This window comes from Elephantulus edwardii, unplaced genomic scaffold (genome assembly GCF_000299155.1).
Source record: "Elephantulus edwardii isolate Elephantulus edwardi_28Jun2011 unplaced genomic scaffold, EleEdw1.0 scaffold00266, whole genome shotgun sequence".
NCBI classification, from domain to species: Eukaryota; Metazoa; Chordata; class Mammalia; order Macroscelidea; family Macroscelididae; genus Elephantulus; species Elephantulus edwardii.
Genome location: NW_006400016.1, coordinates 728,749 through 750,156, shown reverse-complemented (window position 1 = coordinate 750,156; position 21,408 = coordinate 728,749). Strand labels below are relative to the sequence as shown.

General features: G+C 45.0%; 1 protein-coding gene across 2 annotated transcripts in view; it reads left to right on the top strand.

Annotated features, from left to right (window-relative positions):
* APLP1 (amyloid beta (A4) precursor-like protein 1) overlaps positions 1-8,727 on the top strand; it is a 17,665-nt gene extending 8,938 nt beyond the window's left edge. The window contains exons 3-17 of one of the 2 annotated variants that reach the window (XM_006899664.1): positions 740-872; positions 1,041-1,153; positions 1,499-1,632; positions 1,744-1,925; positions 2,382-2,512; positions 2,882-2,956; positions 3,991-4,149; positions 4,227-4,355; positions 5,103-5,202; positions 6,617-6,724; positions 6,970-6,993; positions 7,187-7,257; positions 7,453-7,515; positions 7,636-7,779; positions 8,552-8,727. In XM_006899664.1, the coding sequence (XP_006899726.1) occupies positions 740-872; positions 1,041-1,153; positions 1,499-1,632; positions 1,744-1,925; positions 2,382-2,512; positions 2,882-2,956; positions 3,991-4,149; positions 4,227-4,355; positions 5,103-5,202; positions 6,617-6,724; positions 6,970-6,993; positions 7,187-7,257; positions 7,453-7,515; positions 7,636-7,779; positions 8,552-8,650 (1,665 nt within the window). In that variant the 3' untranslated portion in view covers positions 8,651-8,727. Of the gene's footprint in view, positions 1-739; positions 873-1,040; positions 1,154-1,498; positions 1,633-1,743; positions 1,926-2,381; positions 2,513-2,881; positions 2,957-3,990; positions 4,150-4,226; positions 4,356-5,102; positions 5,203-6,616; positions 6,725-6,966; positions 6,994-7,186; positions 7,258-7,452; positions 7,516-7,635; positions 7,780-8,551 lie in introns of both variants that reach the window. The other variant, XM_006899663.1, reaches the window with a different exon arrangement.
* The last annotated feature ends 12,681 nt before the right edge of the window (positions 8,728-21,408 follow it).

Genomic DNA, 21,408 nt, shown 5'->3' with positions numbered 1-21,408 from the left:
AGGGTAAAAAGGGAAGCCACTGACTGGGAAAAAGTATTCGGTAATAACATATCAGATAAGGGACTTATATCCAGAATTTATGAAATACTTGAGATAAAGGTAAATAATCCAATAGAAAAATGGGCACAGGATATGAACAGGCATTTCACCGAAGACGACATTCAGATGGCTAACAATCCTTAGGGATTTATACTGCGAACCTAACGCCCATGTCTGCTGGTTCGGATCCTCCAGCGACTCTGAGGGAGAGAGCTGGGCAATCTCCTCCGGTGAGGAGGATTTCCCCTGGAAAATCCATCTCAGTGGCAATGAGAGATTTAGGGAGAAGAGGTCCTCAGGAACACTAGCCCTCCCCCGTTGCCACGGGGCGGTTCCGACCCATAGAGCAGCGTAGAATTGCTCACTGGGTTTCCAAGACCATAATACTTACAAGAGCAAACTGCCTCATCTTCCTCCCTCGGTGAGGATGGTGGGTTCCGACCACCGACTTCTTAGCAGCCCTCTTAACCCACCCTCATTAGCAGCCAACAAGAGTTCAACTCCACCAGCCGCTCCGTGAGAGAATGACGGGCAGTCTTCTCCCAGGCGATTTACAGCCTCTGAGAACTGGAGGGTCAGCTATGAGTGGGTTGTGATGCGATGGCAGTGAGATTGCGCCTTGAAAAGGAATATGAGCAGTGGGGAGGCCCAGCTGACTGGGGAGGCGAAGCCAGTTGATCTCCCCCCTCGGTGTCCCCAGATGTACCCGGAGCTGCAGATCGTGCGCGTGGAGCAGGCTGCACAGGCCATCCCCATGGAACGCTGGTGTGGGGGTGCTCGGGGCGGCCGCTGCGCGCAGCCCCACCATCAGGTTGTGCCCTTCCGCTGCCTGCGTGAGTCACCGGCTGGGGAGATAACTGAGGGGAGGGGTCTTGGAAGGGCAGGATTCTAGACCCTTGTTTGTCTTGGACCCACGTTAGAATGGGTCTGAAAGGGATCAGAGGCTGATCACAGGGTCCTGAGGAGGGTAGGGTTGGTCTCACCTGATGCCCTCTCCACAGGGGGTGAATTCGTGAGTGAGGCCTTGCTGGTGCCTGAGGCCTGCCGGTTTCTGCACCAGGAGCGCATGGATCAGTGCGAGAGCTCCACTCGGAGGCATCAGGAGGCGCAGGAGGTCAGGCTGCTGATCCCCAGAATCCATGACTCCAGACGGCTAGACCCTCTTCCATCAGCCAAGACCCTCCGGCCCAACCACATCCTCCCGCAAAACCCAGGAATCGATCTTTAGCTCTCTCTTCCCTCTGGACCCTGGCGTCCAGGACCCCAGCTACTTTGGTCTGTCCAAATCAGAAGCTGACCAGCCCTCTACATCTCAGAACCCAGGGTCTGAGCCCCCAACCTCCTCCTAGGAATCTTATTCCTCAGCCCATTCTTCCAAGATATGGAATCCATTTTCCACTCCCTGCTCCTTTATCCCTTCCCACCCACAATGCTGTATTTGGGCCTCCTCTTCCCGCAGGCCTGCACCTCCCAGGGCCTGGTTCTGCACGGCTCTGGCATGCTTTTACCCTGTGGTGTGGATCGGTACAGGGGTGTGGAGTATGTGTGCTGCCCCCCTCTGGCGACCCCAGATCCAGCCAGGACAGCTGTTGGGTGAGTGGGAGAGCTCACTTCTCCATCCCCAGGCTCCTGGGGTGGGTATGGCATCGTAGAGGCCCCCTGGCCTGTATTCTTACTGTCTCAGCTCTTCTCCTGCTCCCTCAGCGACCCCTCGACCCGATCGTGGCCCCTGAGCAGCAGAACAGAGGCGGGTGAGGATGAGGAAGAGGAAGAATCCTTCCTGCAGCCAGTGGATGACTACTTTGTGGAGCCCCCACAGGCTCAAGAGGAAGAGGAAGAAAGAGCCTCACACACGAATTCCCACACTCCTGCAGGGATCAGCGAGGGTGAGGCAGTCTCTAGACCCTTGGTTCCCTCCACCCTGGGGGGAAGCTGCACTGGAGAGCCTTGGTGGAAAGGGCAAGCTTAGGAGGGACAACTTGAGGAGGGATCATCTGAATAGAATGGAAGGGATGAGTCTAACATTGGAGAAATAGGTGGAAGGGCTGGCCTGGGAAGAAAGCAAAAAGAGAAATTCATTTGGAGGGTACCTAGAAGTTGAAAGGACCATTTGGTAGGTCCTAAAGAGTCATTTGGGGAAAGCTTCAAGATTCTTGAATAGATTCTCAAGAACTCTAAGAACAGACTGGGCTCAGAACTATGTCTCCTGTGATGCCAGGCAGCAGTTATAGCTAAGCTGGGTACCAGATGGTGTGCAGGGAACTCTGGAAAATGTAGTTCTCCAGGTAGGAACCTGTAGGTAGGTAGGTCACAGACTGACCCTTTGATCCCTGGCTTTACAGTGACTCCCACCCCAAGGCCCACAGATGGTGTAGACGTGTACTTTGGCATGCCAGGGGAAATCAGTGAGCATGAGGGATTTCTACGGGCCAAGATGGACCTGGAGGAGCGTAGGATGCGCCAGATTAATGAGGTGATGATGATATTGGGGGCCTCATAACCCCATAGAGCTACCTAAATCCCAGAAACCCCCAAGTTCCCATTGACAAAACCTCCAAGATTCCCCAGGTTCCTGAGGGTCAGCCCCTGGTCCTCATTACCACCTTCTAAGACCACCAAGGTTCCTGCTTTGCATAGACTCCTATTGGGGTGCCACCATGCTCTATGAAAACTCTAATTACTCTTCCACTTAAACATCCTTCTGAGTCTTCCTTCTTGCAAACCAAAGAGCCAGTGGCAATTAAGGCACTGGGACCTCGAGCATCCCTGAAGAGGAGAGGTGGGGTCTCACCAGATGGTACAGCGTAGATGCTAGGATCCTGAACCTCCCTCTCTGCCCCAGGTGATGCGTGAATGGGCCATGGCAGACAACCAGTCCAAGAACCTGCCTAAAGCTGACAGACAGGCATTAAATGAGGTACGACAATGTGCAGCTGGCCCTGCTTATGCTCATCTCCCACTTGGGGTACACTTCTCTCACCCTTTCTACTTCATCTAGACCTTCTGCCCTTGATCCCCTACATTTGGATCCACATTCTCCTCCTGTGTGTTAACAGACTCTGAAAACCTGCTGGATAGTCAGCCATGGATTGATTCCAACTCGACAACACACAACAAAAACAACAACAACTTCTTGGCTTGCAACAGCCATTGGTCTCCTCAGAATGGGCATGTTTTGCCTTATCTTGTTTGATCCTTCCATCTGAGGGCTGGCTCTGCTGTTCTCTCAGGACACGCCTCCCTGTGGATATAGCCAAGTCCTTCTCATTATCTCTGATTCACTCACATCCCTGTTAGGCCTCACCTCTGACTGTTCCCACCCCTCTATCCTCAACTCAATCCTTCCGCCTGGTACCCTCAGAGCCCCATCTCTCTCACTTTGGTCCAGGCCACTCCGTAAGGAGTAGTTTGGTCCTATTGCTTAGTTTGTTCTCATTGCCTGACTCTTGACCCCACATCTCAGTCTCATTTAGTTGCAGCCTACCTCCTGTTTGGCTTTGCTTATTCTGGGACCCTGCCTTCCCCCTGTCACTTTGCTGTTGTTATTGTGTCTCTTCAAGTTGGAACTGACTCATAGCTGATCCTACAGTGGGTTTTTAGAGGCTATAAATTGCACAAGAGGAGACTGCCCATTTTTTTCTCATGGTGGATTCGAACCACATACTTTTGGGTTTGCAATGCAGCTCCTTACCACTTGGCTTTAGTCAGTTCCCACCCACAAGAATGGGTTTTATAGCCTCAGATTGGTCCACCTTACACCTCTCCTCACTGTATCTGGCCCTGTTGTTTCACTCACTTCCAATCAGTCCTAGTACCACCCAGACTGGTCCTGCCGAGGCCTACGCCCATCACACTGTACCCCATCTAACCCTTTAGCTCTTTCCTTTTCTATACTTCCTTTGACCCATTCGTCTAGTCATCCTTCCCTCTCTGTACCTACCCCTTCTCCAGCACTTCCAGTCCATCCTACAGACCCTGGAGGAACAAGTGTCTGGTGAGCGACAGCGCCTGGTGGTGACCCACACCACCCGAGTCATTGCTCTCATCAATGACCAGCGCCGGGCAGCCCTGGAAGGCTTCCTGGCAGCTCTGCAGGGGGACCCACCTCAGGTGTGGGGGCTGTGAGAGCACAGGGTGGAGGGTGGGGAGAAGTAGTGTGGCCCTCTGCAACAGGGTGCCTTCCATAGGCAGAGCGGGTCCTGGTGGCCCTGAGGCGCTATCTGCGAGCGGAGCAGAAGGAGCAGAGGCACATGCTGCGCCACTACCAGCACGTGGCTGCCGTGGACCCGGAGAAGGCCCAGCAGATGCGTTTCCAGGTGCCCAGACTCTTGAAGCTTCCAAATGTCCATCAGACTTCAGTCCCTTAGAAACCCCATCCCTGACTTCTGTCTCTCAGAACGGTGCTTTCCATTCCTGTGTCTCTGGTCCCCTTTCTCCATGTCAGAATCCCCTGCCTGTGCCTTGAATGCTGCCCATGTCTTTCAATCCCCCTACACTCCACTTGTGGAAGATGGGGAAGCTTTGTTCTCTGCCCTCAGATCCTAATTCCTGTTCCAAAGATGTCTCTTCCTGTCCATGTGTCCTTGAACTCCAGGTCCTGCCTTTGAACTATGTCACTTCTTTGTCAACCTCCAAGCCCTCTCCCTGTCTGTGGAGCCAGCACCCTCCTGGACTCCAGACCCCACTCTCTGTCCCTAAGACCGTACTTCCTGCCCCTCCTCCTCCACTTCCCTTCTCCTCTACATTCTGGTCTGTAGCCTGGGCTCTGTAGCCTGTCACCTGGGCTCAGTGCTCCACTTTCCCTAGTAAACATTCCTTTTTCTTCTAACTTTATTCTTTCCCAACCCTCTCACTTTCTGTCTTCCATACACCCTTTCCTTTGGATCCTCATATTTCCTTATTCTTCCTTATATGACCTGATTCCTGAACTTTGTACCCCACTTCCTATTCACGGTGTATGTTACTTTTCCTTGAACCTTGCTGACCTCCTTCCTTTACACTGCCTCAGTTTCCCCAGCTCCTGCCAGCCCTCAGTTCATCTTGCCTATTCCTTCTCCCCACAGGTGCAGACACACCTTCAGGTGATAGAGGAGAGGATGAATCAGAGCCTGGGCCTGCTATACCAGAACTCCCAGCTGGCTCAGGAGCTTTGGCCTCAGATTCGTGAGTGTCCCTAACTTCTGATGTCCCATTTCAGACCCCTGAGGACAGATCCTGACTCCCAACTTTTTACACTCCACCCCCTCCATTTCTCTGGTGGCATCAGATGTCTAACTGATAAGTCAGCAGTTTGAATTCACCATTTAGAACTTCTAAGGGAGAAAGATGGGTAATCTCCCCCCATAAATAATTAGAGCCTTGGAAAACCCACTGGAGGGTTGATAGGAATTGGAACTGAGTTGGCAGCAGTGCATTTTTTGGTTGGTTTGTTTGTATTCCAATGTGAAAAGCCACCCCGAACTTCATGGTTAAAGTCAACAACCATTTTTTCTGCTCGTAACTCTTCAATGTGATCTGGGTTCAGCTGGCTTTGCCAATAACCATGCATGTGCATGCAACCTCATTCAGCCAACAGACAAGCTGAGTGCTGAGATTCTGGCCTGAACTTCCCTTCTTCCTCTCCAGATGTGCTCAGCAGCTCTCTTCTCCCTGGATTTCTCCCATATAGACTTTCCAGTAGGGCAACTGAACTTATATGGTCCCAGGTTCCCCAAAGCTCCAAAGTTAGAGCTGTCAGGGCTCACATTCTGTTAGTTAAATAATCTCATTTCATTGCCGTGAAGTCAGAACCAACTAATTAAAAAAAAAAGTTCTACAAAGATTAGCACCAGGTTAGTTACTAAAATGCTAAGGTCAAAATTGTCCTAACTGTCCAGGCTGCTGTACCACACTGCATCACTCCCGACATTCACTGCTCTTTCTCCGTCCCCCTAGGCCACTTACTTCCACCTGTCTTTTCTGAGTGTGTCTGTGCTGACTGTCCAGCAGGTTTTCAGAGGCTGGAGATCAGTCACACAGGAGAAGATAGCCTTCATATTTCTCCTGCCGAGCAACTGGTGGATTGGAACTGCCTGCCTTTGAGTTGGCAGTGCAATTTACCACCAGGCTACTGATTTTTTGCAATTTGCTCTCAGGTTGCAAATCCAGTTCAAGTTCAAGCCGAGGGCTTTAGGGAAAAACATGACTTCCAGAAAAGTTTGACTACAATCCTCAGATCTAGTGTGACTTCTTCCTGGCTTTCTCACCCTTCACCCCCATTCTCCTGATCTTTTAGGAAGCCATTCTCTTGAAACTTCAACCTCCCTCCTCTCTGGCAAGGGAAGCTTAAGTGGTAAGGAGTTGTTCTGCAGATCCAAAGGCAGGCAGCTCCAATCCACCAGCTGCTCTGCAGGAGAAAGATGGGGCAATCTCTTCCTGTGCGATTTTCTCAGGTCTGCCTGTGGTTACTCTACACTTAGGGCTACTTTGTGCATGACTGTCATTCACTCCACCATCAGGGTGCCCTTTGTTCACCCAGTTTGTTTAATGGTATCTCCATACTGACTGCCTTAGCCACCTTTATACCTGTTTCCCCCAGAGGAACTCCTCCACTCAGAACACCTGGGTCCCATTGAATTGGAGACCCCTGTCCCTGGGGGCAGCAGTGAAGACAAGGACGGACTACAGCCTCTGGATTCCAAGGATGGTTAGTGAGTCTGAATAGAGATGACCCCAGACCTTGGGAGAGAAGTCCCCTGTCTCATATCTAACCCCTTACAGTCTTGGGACATTTTGACTATCAAGAGTATGTGGGAAGAAATCTCTTAAGGTTTGAGGGGATTTTAAGGCCTTGATCCTTCTTCCTGGTCCCTGGGAGAGTGCCCCTTTTCTTTGATGACACCCCCTTCTCATCACTATCTCACTTGCCTTGTCTCCTCTGGTTCCCAGCAGATACCCCCATGGCCCTTCCTAAAGGTGAGTATCGCATTGACTCTTCCACCCCCAGCCACTAAGCTTCCACTGAATTCCCAAACCCAGAGTGGAAAAAGTTCTCAATCTTGGGAAACCCAGACCTCCTGGGATGGTAGCCCAGTGCCCCTTCTGACCCCCTCCCTCAGGAGGGTGTAGCACCCCTCAACCCTCAAAAATGAGAGGCCTTTGGGGGCAGGGTCCACAGAACAAGATGCTGACTCCCCGGTGAAAGAAAAGATAGCGCCCCTGGAGCAGTATGAGCAGAAGGTATGTCCTGAGGGAAGGAAGGGGCTTGGGCTCTGGGCTCTGGGGCGAGGCTGGAAGAGGTGGACTGGACCCCTGGGTCTGAGGAAGGAGGAGCTGACATGAACTTCAGGGTCTTAGGGGGAAAGAGGGCTGAGGGATGAATTCTTGGGGAAGAGGGGCTTGACTCTTGGGTCCTGACAACTCATGCTCCCCCAGGTGAATATGTCTGTTCCAAGGGGTTTTCCTTTCCACTCATCGGAGATTCAAAGAGATGAGCTGGTAAGAAGAGCAATATCCTGGGTACCTCGGGGCAGAGGTTCAGAGCTAGTGACCAGGTGGTCACCCCCAAGGGCACACGGAACTAAAAGATGACCCCCATTCTATCTCCTTTCCTTGCAGGCCCCGGCTGGGACCGGAGTGTCCCGTGAAGCTCTTTCTGGGCTGTTGATCATGGCAGCAGGTGGTGGCTCCCTGATTGTCCTCTCCTTGCTGCTTTTGCGCAAGAAGAAGCCCTATGGGGCTATCAGCCATGGTGTGGTGGAGGTGAGACACAGAGACCCAAGGAGAAGAGCACCAGGGCCTGGGTGGGAACGGGCTGGTCAGACCTGCGGTCAGGCCCCCTGCTCACCTGCTCACCTGCCTCTCCCCCCCCCCCCCCCCTCCCCCCCCCGCTCACCTGTCTCTCCCCTGCTCACCTGTCTCCCCTCTGCTCACCTGTCTCTCCCCTGCTCACCTGTCACCCCCCGCTCACCTGTCTCTTCCCTGCTCACCTGTCTCCCCTCTGCTCACCTGTCTCTCCCCCTGTTCACCTGTCTCTCCACCTGCTCACCTGTCTCCCCTACTCACCTGACTCCCCCTGCTCACTGTCTCTCCCCTGCTCACCTGTCTCTCTCCTGCTCACCTGTCTCTCTCCCTGCTCACTTGTCTCTCCTCTGCTCCCTGTCTCTCCACCTGCTCACCTGTCTCCCCTCTGCTCACCTGTCTCCCCCTGCTTACCTGTCTCCCCTCTGCTCACCTGTCTCCCCCCTGTCCACCTGTCTCTCCCTTCACCTGTCTTGCCCCTGTCACCCCCTGTTCACCTGCCTCTCCACCTGCTCACCTGTCTCTCTCCCTGCTCACATGTCTTCCCCTGCTCACCTGTCTCCCCTCTGCTCACCTGTCTCCCCACTGTTCACCTGTATCTCCACCTGCTCACCTGTCTCTCTCCCCCTGCTCACCTGTTTCCCTTGTTCACTGTCTCCCCCCTGCTCACCTGTCTCTCCCCTGCTCACCCGTCTCCCCCTGCTCACCTGTTTCTCCCTTGCCCTGTTTGCAGGTGGACCCAATGCTGACCCTGGAGGAGCAGCAGCTCCGTGAATTGCAGCATCATGGCTACGAAAACCCTACCTACCGCTTTTTGGAGGAACGACCCTAACCCAGCCCCTTCATCCTTTTAGCAGAACTCAGACTTTCCTCATCTTCCTGAAGCTCCATAACCCCAATTTCCATCCTGAGGGGGTCCTGATAAACTCATTTCACACCCTTTGGGAAAGCCTGGAAATTATCTTTTTTTCCCCCTAAGAAGTCCCTGGGTATCCCCAGCCACCTCCTTGCTTGGGGCCCCTTCATTTTATTTATTTTTTAACTTAATTTATGGTTCCTAGTGGCTGCTGTTCCCTGGAATTCACCTTTCCATGTTTCCCCCCACTAATGTTCCAATAAAGTTCTTTTCCCCAACAGGTCCTCCTGTGTCTTGTGGGAAGTCAGAATCTAATCAGAGCTCTGGATGTTGGGGTTCATCCTGCTGAGGCCTTCTTTGCCTCTTTAAACTGTGTGAAACTCACTGCCGACTGACTTGACTGTGACTCAGCGATATGATGACTAGACCTGAACTCTGTCCGATCCTGTGCCATCCTCATCGTTTCTAACATACTCGAGCTCACTGCTGCAGTCACTGTGCCAATCCTTGTGGTTACAGGTCTTCCTCCTTTGTTCTGACCCTCCACCTTTCCAGGTGCAATGTCCTTTCCCAAGGACCGGCCCCTCCTAACCAACATGGCCAAAATATGTGAGATGAAAATTTGCCATCTTTGCCTTTAAGGAGCATCATGGTTGCATTTTCTCGAAGATTTATTTGTTTGTTCTTTTGACAGTCTGTGGGCTATTCAGTACTCTTCTCTAACTAACTCTAACAGGTGCAAAAGTATTCTTCTGTCATCCTTAGTCATTGTCCAATTTTCAGGTAATTGAAAAGATCATGGATTGGAATAGGTGCAGCGTCATTAAGCTGACATCATTGCTCCTCAGCACTCTGGAGACATCCTTGACAGCAGATTTTCCCAATGTAACATGTCTTTTCATTTTTTGCCTGCTGTATCAAGGTTGTTGATTGTGGATCCAAGTAAGATGAAATCATTGACAATTTCATTCTTTCCTTCATTTCTCATGATGTTGCCTATTGGCCCACTGGTGAGGATTTTTGTTTTCCTGATGTTGAGAAATGATTCATATTGACCTTCTGCCTCAAGCACTTTAAGTACACCTCACTTTCAGCAAAAAAAGATGTGTCTTCTACATAGTACATGTTGTTGATAGATGCCACATTCTTCTTCATAAAGCCCAGCTTCTTGAATGATTTGCTCAATGTACAGATTGAATAGATATGGAGAAATGATCCAGCCCTGACACATACCTTTCCTGATTTTAAACCATGCAGTGTTTCCTTTCTATTTTTACACAATGGTCTAGGTATAGGTATAGGATGGTGTGTGAGCACAGCTAAGTGTTCTGAGATTCTTATTCTTCTCAATATTAGCCATAATTAGCCTGGGCTCTATGAGGAGAAATGTGGCATCAGGATTGGTGGAAGATCTAGCAACAATCTGCGTTATGCAGATAACACAGCCCTGCTTGCTGAAACTGAGGAGAACCTGAATTGCTTGCTGAAGAGGGTCAAGGACTGCAGCCTTCAATATGGATTGAGGCTTAATATAAAGAAGACAAAGATTCTCACCACTGGACCAGTTGGCAGCATCAGGATGGATGATGAAGAGATTGAGATTGTTCACAGTTTAGTTTGCTTGGTTCCACAGTCAACACTCTTGGCACCAGCAGCCAGGAAATTAAAAGACATATTGTGATGGGAAAGTCTGCTATTAGGGACCTCTCCAAAGTACTGAAGAGCAATGGTGTCTCTCTGGAGACTAAGGTATGTCTGATACAGGCCATGGTCTTTCCAATCACTTGTTATGCATCAGAGAGTTAGACAATGACTAGGGAGGATAGAAGGAGAATTGATGCCTTTGAGCTGTGGTGCTGGAGAAGTGTATTGGACTGCTAGGCAAACAAACAGGTTCATCCTGGAGAGGGTTAAACCGGGCTCCTCCTTGGAGGCGAGAATTCTGAGGCTTTGTCTGACATACTTTGGACGTGTTGTAAGGAGGGACCCGTCCTTGGAGAGGCACATCATGCTTGGAAGGGTGGAGGGATGGTGCAAGAGGGGAAGGCCCTCTAGGAGGTGGATTGATTCGGTGACGGGTAATCGGGATGGGTGTATTGGAGACAGTGCGATTGGCACAGGACAGAGCAGAGTTTAGGGCTGTTGTACATAGGGTTGCTATGAGTCGCAAGCAACTCGACAACACATAACAACACAACAACAACATCATATAAAACATCTTCGTATACTCTATAAAACACAAATAGACATCCTTCTAGTACACTCCGATTTCAGCCAAGATCCATCTAATATCAGCAAAAATCACCCTAGTGTCATAGTCTTCTAAATCCAGTTTGAATTTCTGGCTTCTAGAGATTCATTGTTGTTTGTTGTTATGTGCCTACTGAGTTGACTACAACTTACAAGTGACCCTTAATGAATGATCCTCATCCTATTCTATGGCCATCCTCACCATCTCCAAAATACTTGAACCCAGTCAGAACCAAATCATAACTGATCCTTCAGGGGGGTTTCCCAAAGTTGTAAGTGGATGGGAGATTTCCCATCCTCCCTCAGAGCAGCTGGTGGATTTGAAATTCCAGAGAGATGCATGCCACTTTTGGGTCAGCAGTGCAACTTGCTAGGAACCATAGCACCATACCTCCCCTAAACTGGGTGAAACTCATTGCCATTGAGTTGGACCGACTCAGAGATGAGCCTCCAGCAGGCTTTCAGAGGCTGTAAATTGCATGGGAGCAAACTGTCCATCTTTCTCCCATGAAGTAGCTGATGGAGTTGAACCACTCGCTTTTGGATAGACTGAGATTTCTTTAATTCTGGGCAGAGCCTGCAAAAGAGCCTGCACTTAGAAGGTGGAGCCCAGAAATTTTGGCTTCATTTTCCACACCATTCAGGAGCTTTCTGCAGTGCTGAGAGGGCCAAGATGGCTTTTAAGTAAATCTGCTCTCCTGGACCTCATTAAGGTGCTAAGGAGCAAGGATGTTGGTCAAAGACTGATCCAAACCATGGTCTTCCATTTCATTGGATGCACCTGGATATTGGACACGGAAGACTGAAGAACTGTGGTGGTGTTGATAAGTATCGAACTGTCAAGAATATTGACAGTACCATTGACTGTTAAAAGAACAAGCAAATCTGTGTTGAAGGAGGTACAACAAGGATGCCCCTTCGAGGCAAAAATGGTAAAACATTATCTCACATACTTGGAGCATGTGTGTCAGGAGTGGAAGAACTGAGAAAGAGAGGAAGACCCTCTAGAAAACAGATTGACACAGTGACCGTAACGCTGGGCTTGAACATGTCAGACATCATGAAGTCTCAGTTTTGTGACATGTTGGAATGAGCCTTCTACAAATGCATGTCTCCAAAACTGTGGTGGTGGTTGTTACGTGCCATCCAGTTGCTTGTGACTCATAGCGACCCTGTGCACAACAGCCCTAATCCTGCTCTATTGGGAGCCAACCTTACTGTGTTTGAAACCCCTATTACCCCCGTCACTGAGTCAATCCGTCTCCCAGGGTCTTCCTTTATTGCACTGCCCCTCCACCCTCCTGAGCACGATGCCCCTTCCAAGGACTGCTTCCTCCTTACAACATGTCCAAAGTATGTCAGACAGAGCTTCAGAATACTTGCCTTGAAAGAACAGCCTGGTTTCACCCTCTCTCGGACAAACTTGTTCATTCAATACTCTTTTCCGGCACCACAGCTCAAAGACATCAATTCTCCTTCTATCATCCTAGCAAGTCATTGAAAAGACCATGGCCTGGATCAGGTGTTCCTTTGTCTCCAGACTCACACCATTTTCTTCAGTACTCTGAAGAGGTCTCTGAGAGGGGATTTTCTTTTTATTATTATTATTAATAATTTTAATGAAAGTTTACAAATACTTTGGATTTCTATTCATTCATTGTTGCACTTTTCTCCCTGCCCAACCTCCCCCCGCCCGCCCCAGTTTGCTCTTCTCTTTGGAAAGTAAAAGAAAAATTCTTTCATTTTTATACAATCCCTCCTCCCAAGTCCACTCCACTATGCAGCCTTCATTCTGGACTTCTGTCATGACAATAATACCTAATCATATATCCCTTTTAAACAGTTCTCTCCCTCTCTCTTTCAATGCAGTATACATTATTTATCCTATCTTTCTCAGTCTCCCCCCCAACCCTGATGTCAGTCCCCTTTTACAACAGTGGCACTATGCAATATTTGTCCTTTCGTGACTGAGATATTTCACTCAGCATAATGTCCTCCAGATTCACTCGTTTTGTATAATAGTTCATGAGTTCCTTGTTTTTCAATGCAGTGTAGTATTCCATTGTGTGAATATACCAGAACTTCTCTATCCATTCATTTGTTGATGGGCACTTGGGTTGTTTCCAACTCTTTGACATTGTGAACAAAGCCACAATAAACATGGGTGTGTATACATCTACCTGGGTGGCAGTTATGGCCTCTTTGGGGTATATTCCCAGTAGTGGAATTGCTGGGTCTTTTTGAGAAAGTGTCAAACAGTTTCCATGGTGGTTGCACCAGACAGCAGACTTTTCTAGTGCAATTTGTCTGATTTCCTAGCTGCCATTACCAAGATATTAATTGTGGAGCCAAGCAAACTGAAGCTGTTAACAATCAATCTCTTCACTGCCTATCATGATGCTGTCAATTGGCCCAGTGGTGAGAATCTCTGTTTTCTCGATGTTGAGCTTCAATCCATGTTTTTTTTAATCCATATTTTTTAAAACTTTAAAAAAATTTATTATTTTGTGTGTGTGTACCATCAAATCAGTTCTGACTGGTACAGGAGGAGATTGTTCCTCCTTCTCCAGCAGAGCATCTGGTAGATTTGAACCATGTACCTCCAGGATTGCAGCACACCTTCTTGCCACTAGGCCACCAGAGCTCACCAGAGCTTCAATTCATATTGAAAGCTGTAGTTCTTGACCTGCAGGAAGACTCATGTCTTCCTCAGTCTTGGCAAGCAAGGTTGTTGTCATCTGCATCATGTAGGTTGTTGATGAGTCTTCCTCCAATCCTGATCCCACATTCCTCCTCATAGAGCCCAGCCTCTTGGAAAATCTGTTCCACATATAGAGTGAAAAGATATGGAAATACAACACATTCCTGGCATATACTCTTCCCAATTTTGAACCATGCAATATTTCCTTGCTCTGTTCTGACAACTGCCTTCTTTCTGGTCCAAGTATAGGTTTTACATAAGCACAATCAAGTGTTCTGGGATTCTCATTTTTCTCAGAGTCAGCCACAGTTTATTGTGATCCACACAGTCAAATGCCTTTGCATAGTCAATGAAACCCAGATAGACATATTCCTCTGGTACTCTCTACTTTCAACCAAGATCCATCTGACATTAGCTATAATATTCCTAGTACTATGATCTGTTCTAAACCAGCCTGCACATCTGGCAGTTCTCTGTTAACATGCTGTTCTAGTCTTTTTTGGACAATTTTTAGCAGAATCTTGCTTACATGTGATACTAATGACATTGTTCGATAATTTCTACGCTCTGTTGGGTTACCTTTCTTTGGAATGGGAACAAATATAAATCTCTTCCAGTCAGGTGGCCAGGTGGTTGTCCTTTAGATTTCTTGGCACGACTTGATGAGCACATCCAGGGCAGCATCTGTAGAAACACGTCAGTTGGTATGCTGTCAATGCCAGGGGCCTATTCTTTGCTATTCCTTCGTAGCAGTTTGAACGTCTTCCTTCATCACCACAGGCTCATGCTTAATGCATTGTTTTATGAAATTCTTTTGTGTCAGCCTTTTGCTAAAGTGCCTCTCTATACTCTTTCCATTTCCTTTTAATGTTTCCTGGATCATTTACTATTCTGTCCAAAGCATATTTATATATTGCAACTCGAAGCTTGAATTTGTTTTTCAATTCCTTCATCTTAAGAAATGCTGAGCGAGTTTGGCTCTTTTGATTTTCTAACTCCGGTTCTTTGCACATTTCATTATAGTACTCTGCTTTGTCTTCCTGAGCTGTCCTTTCAAATCTTCTGTTCAGTTTCTTAGCTTCTTAATTTCTTCTCTTTGCTTAGGCTCCTTGACACTCTAATGCGATATTCAGTCTTATCTGATATCATCTTGGTCTTTTTGTGTTCCTCTGTCTTTGTAATGACCCTTTGCATTCTTCCTGGATGATATTCTTGATATCTTCCCACAGCTCATCTCGTCTTTACTCATTAGTGTTCAAGGCCTCAAACCTGTTCCTGAGATGGTTTTGAAATTTGAGTGGGATAGACTCAAGGTCAAATTTTGTTTTTTTGTGTATTTGATGTAATCTCCTTTAGCTTCAGTTTGAACTTGCATATGAGTATTTGGTGGTCTGTTCGACAAGCAGCTCTTGCCCTAGTTTTTACAGCTAATTTTGAGCTTTTCCAGTGATTCTTTCCACAGATGTAATTGACCTGATTCCTATGCATACAGTCAGGTGAAACCCATGTGTAAAAAGTATTTGCAAATAAAAAAAGAATAAACAATTTGACTAGGGAAATAAGTGTTTTCAATAAATAACCCATTGTATAGAATTCTATCATTCTATTTCCAGACTCATTTCTGTCATCAAGTCCATGTTTTCTGACTACTAATCCTTCTTCCCTGTTTCCAACATTTGCATTCCAGTCACCCACTATTAATACATCTTGATTGTATAGTTAATTGCTTTTTGACTGCGAAGTTGGTAGAAATCTTCTATTTCCTCATTTTTGGCTCTAATTGTTGATGTATATATTTGTTTTTTGGGCTTTTATAAAAAAATTTTAATTGAGACTTTAATGAACGTTTATAAAGTACTTGGGTTTCCAATCATTCATTGTTGCATATTTTCCTCCCTGTCCTTCCTCCCCCAGAGCACTTTTTTCTTGGGGGGAAAAAAGTTCTTTCATTGCTATACAGTCCCCCAACCCCACCCCAGATCACCCTACTATGCAGTTCTTATTCTGGACTCTTGTCATGCCCATAATAACTAATCATATATTCCTGTTATACAGTTCTCTCCCTCATCTGTTTCAATGCTGTGTAGATTATTTATCCCCTCTTTTCTTAGTTTTCTCCCAGCACCCATGTCAGTCCTATTTTATGTGGCTTTATGTCGTATTTGTCTTTTTGTGACTGATATATTTCACTCAGCCTAATGTCCTCCAGGGTCACCCATTTTGTACCATTTGAACCCATTTCATGAATTCCTTGTTTTTATCTGTTTTTCTGGGGGGAAAGGCTTTATTTTTAATAGATACAACTATTTTACACTTGTCAAATGGTTGACAAATTTTTAAAACAAATTATTACAAGAACCACATGCTTAAGAGTGTGATTACTATACATTGATGCTCTCTATGAACAATAAACCTATATTCTGACTGTTGTAAAAATAAAGTTCAGTGATAAGGTTCTTCTTTTAAAAGCATGTGTCCATGATATGTAAAAACCCATATTTAATAATTTTTTAATTAAACTGTTTGCTCTTTAGTTCAGGATTCTTTTGGTAACAGCTCATTTTTTTGTATTTTTTTTATTAATTTTAATGAAAGTTTACAACAGTTCAATTTTTAAACACTTAATCCAAATGCATTTTTTTAAACAACCAGGAAGCATCAGTAACAAAAGAGAGATGACAGCTATTCTGCCCTCCTGTCATGGCAGAGGAGTAGACATGGAGCCATAAAGGCTGGAGTCTCCCTGCAAGCTATGTTTTCACCACTCAGGGTGGCAGCTATGGGAAAAAGTTACATCTTAGTTCTCCCTGGCAGGAGAGAAAATGGGTAGGTGTCCCAGGTAAGCTGATAGGGAAATAATAAATAAGGGTCAGGTCTGAGGAACATCTACATATTCTTCCTTGATGATCGGGAAAGAAGAAGAGCAATATAATAAGGAGACAATGAGAATGGCTGACTCATAAATACTGGAATTGCCTCATGAAGAGTCAGCAAATTGTTGTTTTGTAATCTGTCCCTTAGTTTCAGAAGTCTGGAATAGACACTAGAAGAAGCTGGGCTTCTCATTGACTGGTGGTGACCTCTGCCTACCAGCCACACTTGTTTTCAGGGGATCGTAACCTCAGCAGACAGGTCAAGCCAAAGGATCATGTCAGCAACTGGTATTTGTCACAGTCAAAAGGAAGATGACAGTATCTTCTGAGTATTCAAATAAAAGAGTCAATGAACATTTCCCACACTTGCCCTAAAGAGAGGTAACATGCCTCGACTCTTCTTGGATTTCGTGCACCAAGATGTTAGCTCTTTACACTGGATGTAAGGCCAAAGACTCAAGGAAGGAATCAGAGAGAAAGAGAAAACTAAAGAAGTTTTATGAAGGGAGCTCCCAGGCAGGATTACTTGGTCTGGAAAGAGAGACAGACAGAGAGTTCCTTGTTTTTCAATGCAGCATAGTATTCCATTGTGTGAATACACCACAGCTTCTCTACCCATTCATTTGTTGATGGGCACTTGGGTTCTTTCCAACTCTTTGTTATTGTGAACAAAGCTCCAATAAACATGGGTGAACTCATATTCTGCTTGGATGGCAGTTCTGGTTTCTTTAGGGTATATTCCTAGTAGTGGAATTGCTGGGTCAAATGGCATTTCTTTTTGCAAATTTTTGAGAAAGCATCATACTGCCTTCCACAGTGGTTGCTCCATTTTACACTCCCACCAACAGTGAATAAGGGTTCCAGTTTCTTTGCAACCTCACCAGCATTTGCTGTTTGCTGTTCTGTTAAATTTTGCTGTTCTCACTCTGGTGAGAGGATATGTCATATTTGATTTGATTTGCATCTCTCTTAGAGCTAGGGATTTTGAACATTTCTTTTTTTCTTACTTTATTTTAATTGAGATTTTATTGTAAGTTTATAAAGAACTTGGATTCCCATTAATTCATTGTTGCACATTTTCCTCCCTGCATCCATCCTTCCAGTTCATTTTTCTTTAGGAAAAAAAGTTCTTTCATTGTTATACATTCCCTCCCACAGTCCAATTTACTATTGAGCTCTTTTCTGGACTCTTGTCACACCAATAATACCTAATCATATATTCCTTTTATACAATTCTCTCCCTTGTCCGTTTCAATACTGTGGACATTATTTATCCCCTTTTCTTAGTTTCCCCCTCAACCCCCTTCTGAGTCCTGTTTTATAGCAGTGGCATTATATAGTATTTATCTTTTTGTTACTGAGATATTTCCCTCAGGATAATGTCCTCCATGGTCACCCATGTTGTATAATATTTCATTAATTATTTGTTTTCAGTGTTCTGTAATATTCCATTGTGTGAATATACCACAGCTTCTCTATCCATTCATTTGTTGATGAGCACTTGGGTTGTTTCCAACTCTTCGCTATTGTGAACAAAGCCCCAATAAACATGGGTGCGCATATATCAGCTTGGATGGCAGTTCTGGTTTCTTTAGGGTATATTCCCAGTAGTGGCATTGCTGGGTCAAATGTTATCTCTATTTGCAACTTTTTGAGAAATCACCATACTGCCTTCCACAGTGCTTGCCTCATTTTACACTCCCACCTACAGTGAATAAGGGTTCCAGTTTTTCCACAACCTCAACAGCATTTGTTGTTTGCTGCTCTGTTGTATTTTGCTATTCTTACTGGGGTGAGAGTATATCTCATAGTTGTTTTGATTTGCATCTCTTTTAGAGCTAGAGATCTTGAACATTTCTTCATGTGTTTGTTCGCCATCTGTATGTCTTCTTTGGTGAAGTGTCTGTTCATATCCTGTGCCCATTTTTCAATTGGATTGCTTACCTTTATCTTGTTGCTGTGCTTGAGTATTTTATAAATTCTAGATATAAAAGTCCCTTGTCTGACATGTCATTACCAAATATTTTTCCCAGTCTGTGGCTTCCTTTTTTATCGTGTTGGAGAAGTTTTTGGATATGCATAGGGATTTTATTCTTAGAAGGTCTAATTTATCTATTTTTTTCCCTCTCCTGGTTGTAGGTTTTTCAGGATGCTTGGAAGACAGTTTCTGTTGTGGACTAGGGCATCTAGGGTTCTTCCAAGCTTTTATCTAATGAAGTTTATGGTCCTCGGTTTAGTCCTGGGTCCTTGATCCACTTTGAGTTGGTCTGTGTATGGAGTGAGGTGTGTATCTTGCTTGAGTTTTCTGCAGATGGTTTTCCAATTTTGTCAACACCATTTGTTAAGAAGGCTGTAATTTCCCCACTTAACTGATTTCATCTCCTTGTCAAAAATCAGTTGACCATAGGTAGATGGACTGATTTCTGGGTTCTCAATTCTATTCCATTGATCTATGTGTCTGTCATTGTACCAGTACCACTCTGTCTTGACCTCCATGGCAGTGTAATAGAATTTGAAACTGGGAAGTGAGATGCCTCTTACCTTGTTTCTCTTCTTAAGGAGAACTTCACTTATTCGGGGCCTCTTTCCATTCCAAATGAAATTGGACGTTGCCTTTTCCATCTCATTGAAGAATGGAATTGATATTTGTGTTGGAATTGCATTGAACATGTAGATTGCCTTTGGTAGTATTGCTGTTTCCACAATATTGAGTGTTCCTATCCATGAGCAAGGAATATTCTTCCATTTCTCCATGTCCCTCTTTTCTTGTAGTAATGTTTTGTAATTTTCTTTGAATAGATCCTTTGTGCTTCTGGTTAGATTTACTCCCATGTATTTAATCTTGTGATTAGCTATTGTGAAAGGTATTGTTTCTCTTAAATCCAGTTTTGTATTTTCTTTGTCACTGTAGAGAAATACAGTTGATTTTTGTATGCTGATCTTGTATTCTGCCACTTTGCTGAATTGGTCAACTATGTCCAGTAGCTTTCTCGCGGAGTCTTTAGGATTTTCTAAGTAGACTATAACATCATCTGCATATGGAGATAATTCTACCTCCTCTTTGCCAGTTTGGATACCTCTTATTTCCTTCTCTTGTCTTATTGCTATTGCTAAGATTTCCAATACAATATTGAATAGGAGAGGTGACAGTGGGCATCCTTGCCTAGTTCCTGTTCTCAAGGGGAACGCCTCCATTGAGAACAATATTGGCTCTAGAGTTTGCATGTATACTTTTTACTATGTTGAAGTAATTCCTATCTAATCTACTTTTGTTGAGTGTTTTAATCAGGAAAGGGTGTTGGATTTTGCCAAAGGCCTTTTCTGCATCAACTGATAGGATCATGTGGTTCTTATTCTTTGCTTTGTTAATGGGATTAATAACATTAATTGTTTTTCTTATGTTAAACCATCCTTACATACATATTATGAATCCCACTTGGGCATGGTGAACTATTTTTTTTTACGTATCATTGGATTCTATTGGCCAAGATTTTATTCAGGATTTTTGCATCTATGTTCATAAGAGATGTTGGCCTATAGTTTTCTATTTTGGTGGTGTTTTTACCTGGTTTAGGTATCAAGGATATGTTTGCTTCATAGAATGAATTGGGAGAATTCCACCTTTTTCTGTTTTCTGAAATAGTTTATGTAAAATTGGTGACAGTTCTTCTCTGAGTGTTTGATAAAATTAACTTGTAACTTAGTCCAGGGCTTTTTTTGAGCTGGAAGTTGTTTTATTATGTTTTCCATTTCTTCTTTTGTAATGGGTCTGTTCAGGTGTTCAGTTTCAGTATGTGTCGGTTTAGGTAGCTTGTAATTTTCTAAGTATTTGTCCATTTCCTCTAGGTTTTCAGATTTGTTTGAGTATGGTTTTTCATAATATTCCATTGTTAAACTTTTTATTTTAGTTGGTTCTGTTGTGATGTTGCCCGATTCATCTCTTATTCTGATTATGTGTCTCTTTTCCTTCTTTTCTTTTGTTAGTTTTGCTAGTGGTTTGTTGATTTTATTGACTTTTTTTAAGAACCAACTCCTGATTTTGTTAATAGTTTCAATTGTTTTTCTGTTTTCTATTTCACTTATTTCTGCCCAAATTTTTATAATGTCAGGTTTTCTGGAGGGTGTCAGGTTTTCTTGTTGTTCTTTTTCAATTTGTTGGAGATGTTGGGTTAGAGAGTCAATGGTCATTTTTTCGCCCTGCCTTTTGATGTGTTTGCTTATTGCCATACATTTACCTCTGATTACGGCTTTGGTGGTTTACCAGAGGTTTTGGTAAGTTGTGTCTTCATTGTCATTTGTTTCAAGAAACTTTTTAAATTCATTTTTTTATGTTCAAGCAAGGTGTTGTTCAGCTTCCAAAAGTATGTTTTTTTCTTCTTTATCCTCTTGTTATTAATTTCTAATTTTGTAGCATTATGGTCTGAGAAGATAGATGCTTTGTATTATTTCTATACTTTTGAATTTATTGATGCTTGCCTTGTGTCCTAAATTGTGATCTGTTCTGGAGAATGTTCCATGCACATTGGAGAAGAAGGTATACTGTGCTTTCTTTGGGTGCATTAACCTATAAATATCTATGAGATCGAGTTGGTGCATTTTGTGGTTTATTTCTTCAGCATCTTTGTTGAGTTTCTTTCTGGAAGTTCTGTTTTTTCTTGAGAATGGTGTATTGAAGTCTCTAGCTACTATAGTATTGTTGTTGCTGTTGTTATGTGCCGTCGAGTCGCTTGCGACTCATAGAGACCCTATGTACAACAGCCCTAAATTCCGCTCTGCCCTGTACCGATCGCACTGTCTTCGACACTCCCATCCTAATTATCCCAGTCACTGAATCAATCCACTTGAGAGAGGGCCTTCCTTTCCTGTGCCGTCCTTCCACCCTCCCAAGCATGATGTCCCTCTCCAAGGAC